The sequence below is a fragment of the Camelina sativa genome, chromosome 3 (assembly GCF_000633955.1).
Source record: "Camelina sativa cultivar DH55 chromosome 3, Cs, whole genome shotgun sequence".
NCBI lineage: Eukaryota > Viridiplantae > Streptophyta > Magnoliopsida > Brassicales > Brassicaceae > Camelina > Camelina sativa.
Window position 1 is genome coordinate 762,865 of NC_025687.1, and position 4,391 is coordinate 767,255.

The 4,391-nt window shown below is 41.0% G+C and overlaps 1 protein-coding gene across 6 annotated transcripts; it reads left to right on the plus strand.

Annotated features, from left to right (window-relative positions):
• LOC104778530 lies at window positions 29-4,329 on the plus strand. 6 transcript variants are annotated; one of them, XM_019242791.1, is made up of 11 exons: window positions 30-776; window positions 909-1,533; window positions 1,620-1,893; window positions 1,992-2,163; window positions 2,271-2,407; window positions 2,499-2,791; window positions 2,888-3,061; window positions 3,160-3,335; window positions 3,467-3,761; window positions 3,854-4,039; window positions 4,133-4,329. In XM_019242791.1, exons 7-11 carry the CDS (start codon window positions 2,953-2,955, stop codon window positions 4,312-4,314), a joined length of 948 nt encoding a protein of 315 aa, XP_019098336.1. In that variant the 5' UTR covers window positions 30-776; window positions 909-1,533; window positions 1,620-1,893; window positions 1,992-2,163; window positions 2,271-2,407; window positions 2,499-2,791; window positions 2,888-2,952; the 3' UTR covers window positions 4,315-4,329. The 6 variants fall into 6 exon arrangements, with proteins under 6 accessions (XP_019098343.1, XP_019098336.1, XP_019098339.1 ...); XM_019242794.1 differs by having other exon boundaries at window positions 30-474; window positions 580-1,533; XM_019242798.1 differs by having other exon boundaries at window positions 29-1,533; window positions 2,876-3,061.

Here is a 4,391-nt window from a genome sequence, read left to right on the forward strand (position 1 = left end):
TTAAGCATGACCAAAGCGGAGAATACGAGAGAATTAGTCTGTTACGTTAGAGCATGTTTATTATAATCTGACCTAAATTCCTTCTTTTTTTTTTTGCTTTTGAACCCCTAAATTATTAATCTGCTTATATCATACGATGCCTGAAAATTCTGGGAATTAGGAGGAGTTATATGTAAATAACTAAACCCACAAGTAAATATTACAATTTGGGGAAAACAATCGAAGGGAAAGCAAATTTCGAGGGAGCTCTGAACAGTCGAAGAAGAAGAAGGACATCTTTCTTTGGAATTTCGTCTTGTTGTTGGTAAAAAAGAAGATCAATTTCTTGGGAACCTGAGACTGTCAAATCTGTGTATCTATGGTGAGATTTCAGCGTATCTTCGTCGCCGGAAGCGGTTTGCGTCACACATCGCCTGATTCTCCGACTCTCGATACGCCCCGGAGCAAGTTTACATTGACAAAACTCAAAACATGGTAATAGCGTTTTTGGGCTTTTCGATTTTTTTTTTGTCACAGAGACGTTGTCTGAACTCTAGGGGTTGTGATGATGTGGATGTGTTTCGATTGTAATTTTTTAAGTGGAATGTGTAATATAACTTTTTGCGGGAAGAGCTGTGTGGAATTGAGGGGATTTTGATGATTGGAGAGTTCGTGGATGCCTAAGTTCGGGTGGTACTGTACTGATGTTAATGTTGAGAAGCTGTCGTTTGTTTGTTGATCATGTTTTCAACACTAATAATAATATAATATGCTCTCGAGACCAGACTGCAAAAAAGGTACATTCTCTCATTCACTCTTCTTTTTCATAATCTGTAGCTGTGGGGTGCATTGCTCCGAAATACTACTACTACTTACTTATTGATGCCTTTGAATAATACTACTTAACTTACTTACTGCTGAGATGGTAGCTGTGTGGGGTGCATTGGCTCCGGCAATGTATTGATGCCGGATCTTGACTTCATTGTCATCAACTACATATGTACTCTCTGATATTCCCTGAAAAGAGATGCTGGATTGGTGCCGCCGATTCATACAAAAACTGTTGGCCCAGTCCATTACTACGAATCCCATTCTCAACCCTATATAGTATATGTATAGTATCTATCCTCCTCCCAAGGGAGTTTGCTATTTGGCTTAGGTGGCCGGCCTCGTTTGGTTATACTGTTTTTTTTTTATAACTTTAACGTGTTTTGGTTAATTTCCTTTTTCTTGTTTTCTAAGAAAGACTTCTTAAATTGGGTGTTTAAAGTCTTTTTTATTTTATCTTCTCCTACGTCGCTCGGTTCGACCTGGGCTAGAAACTATGTAAGTGTTCTTGGGCTTTTAAGGTTTTGGGGCAGCTTTTGATCTTCAACAAAAAGAGATTTTGTCTCAATCCTTCCTTGTGTTGATTCGATTAAATTCATCAATCTAATCCCTTGATTGAGCGAAGTAGGTCTCAAGGGTAATATCTCTTCTCTTGGTTGAGCTACATTACCAAAGTCCTTACGCTGCGCCAATTCCCAACTCTGCGTCTCTCTCTCTCTCTCTCAGGTTAATAATAATTTCTCCAAAACGATTACAGCCGTGTTCCTCTCTCACTCTCTCTCTCTCACTCTGAATTGTGCTTTCTTCGTTAGGGTATTTTACAAGTGTCGTCTTGAATAATGATGAAGAAGGCTACGCCGGAGGAGGCTCGGGCTGTAACACGGGTCTTTTGGGACATCAAGATGTGCCCTATTCCCGATGGCTTTGATCCTCGCCTGGTCCGTCCATGTATTTCAATATTCTTGGAGAAGAAAGGCTACCGTGGTCTTCTCAACGTCATTGCCTTTGGCCAACTTTCGGACATCCCTATTGAAACCCTGAGGGGGATCTTTTCCAGTGGAATAAAACTTACAATTGTTCCCAGCGGTTATTCTCTCATCCTTATTCCTTTAAATGGATGATTTGATAGATAGATAGAGATAAGATTCTCATGTCTTTAGTTTTTTTTTTCTTTTCTCAAACAGGTAATTTAGAAGGCATTGTTGAGAAAAATCCACCACCAGCCAATTTTATGGTTCATATCCGATCCAAAAGCCTGCCCTGATTTACCTTCCTTTCTACAAATATTCGGCTGTAACCCTATCCTGCCATGTCCATTCCGCTCTATACTTGCGGAACTTGAGGAACTTATGGAAGGTGTGTGTTTGTCCTCTCTCACTGTCTGTTTTGTTGGATGATATAACCAACAAATGCATCTGTTACTTTGCTTTGATCAACTGGCTACTTTTTTTTTTCCTCAACAGGTTCACGGGCACGTTCACGGGCACGTGTGTCAGAAACGGTTGCGTTGTGGCATTGCTTAGTATGCTCCCGTAATTCTTTTTGCTTTGAATATTTCATCACACATCTATTTTTTGATGAACACCATTTTGAAAAGATGGTAAATTCTGGCATTTTGTCATTGTCCCAACTGTTTTTTTAAGTCTACACCCTCTTTTACCACAAGTAGTCACTTCCTTGTTTTGAAGCAGATGCTCGTTAAGAATAGGACGCTTCCTCGTCCAAGTGTAGATCCAGCCGTTCTTGCAAGACGAATTTGGTCTTCTTGTGAGACGACACTGGTCTACTGGGACATCAATTCGTGTCCGGTTCCCCCTGGCTGTGATGCTAGTCTGGTCGGTCCGTGCATCAAACGGTTCTTGACTGAAGAAGGCTGCTCTGGTCCTCTCTCCATCATTGCCATTGGAAGACTAACAGAAGTCCCTAATGACATCCTGAGGAAAGTCTTTTCCAGTGGAATCAGTCTTCACAACGTCCCCCTACGGTTAATATCTTCTCTCATCCTTATGCCTTTCTACAGTAATGGATATTTTCCTTGATGAATAGAGAGAGAGTCTTAAGACTTTAGTTTGTGAAACAGGTCCCTCAGACACTGAAGATCTCATTCGTCAACGGTCCAATACGACTGGACCTCCATGTAACATAATGGTCATATCTAATGCCAGAATCTTCGCTTGTATGCATGTGCGATCGAGTTTCAACATACTGAAGCCGTTTCCAAATGATTCTCTTCTTCAGAGTTTTTTTCTAGCAGGTGTGTGTATGTCGTCCTCTCTCTGGCAGTGTTGTTGAAATAACCAGCAAATCTACTCTTTAACTGGCTACTTTTTTTTTTTCTTTCCACATACTCAGGGGAACTCGAGGAGGATAACTGCGATGAATATCCCTTGTCGTGCAGTGAACAGCCCTTCTCGATTTGCTCAGTATGCGGCTACAAGACTTTTTTTCATTGGGCTGAAAGGTTTACCATTGATTCCGCCTTTGAAAGGTTCACCATGCATCTTGATAGTACATCCCATCAACAGAAGGTAATTAATTAATCATGGCCTAACTGTACGGACTTGTTTATTTTTGTCATTGTCTTTAATTATTTTTTGTCATTGTCTTACCTGTTTGCCTAAAAATGACCCTTTTTTCTTTTAATTGGATGTGCAAGCAGTTGTCGGCGGTGTTGCCCATAAGTAAGAAACTCCAATACTTGACTGCACCACTAAGTGAACCTCCTGAGAAAAACCTGGAGGCTGTAACATCGGTCTTTTGGGACACTAGGCTGTGTCTGGGTCCACGTGGCTGTGATCCTCGTCAGGTCGGCCCGTGTATTAAACGGTTTTTGAGGAATAAAGGCTACTCTGGTCCTCTCACCATCACTGCCATTGGCGTACTAACAAACATCTCTTATGAAATTCTGGACGAACTCTGTTCCATGGAAGTCTCTCAAATTAAGGCTTTTGGCGGTTAGTATTTTCTCATCTTTTGTGCCTTTATAGTAATGGATGGATGTTTTCCTTGTTGAATAGAGTGTCTCAGTCTTTATTTTCTGAAACAGAAACATGGTTTTCATACACTTTGGATGGACTTATTGGTGGTTTTACCTTCAAGAATGAACCTCCAGCTAATATAATGGTCATATCCGACGGAAAATACTTCACTTCTAAGTATGCTTTCGAGGTAGAATCGAGTGGATACAACATTCTTCGATGTGATTCTCTTGAAAGCATTTTTTCTCTGCCAGGTATGTGTTTGTACTCTTTGACAGTGTGATGTTGAAAGAAATAGCACTACTGGCTACAATCTCTAACTGGCTACTTTTATCTATTTTCCACAGATTCAGGGGCACTTGAGGATGATAAGTGCATTGATGAAACGAGTGACTCTGCCTTCTGGATTTGCTCAGTATGCGACATGGATACACGTTACCAAGGCTTTAAAAATTTCATCACTCATGTTAATAGTTGGCAACATCGACATACACATCAACAGAAGGTAAACCGGTCGAACTCGTATTAATACATTTTGTCATTGCTCACAAGTAGTTTTGTTTGCCTAATTCTGACCCCCCCCCCCCCCCCCCCCCCCCCCCCCCC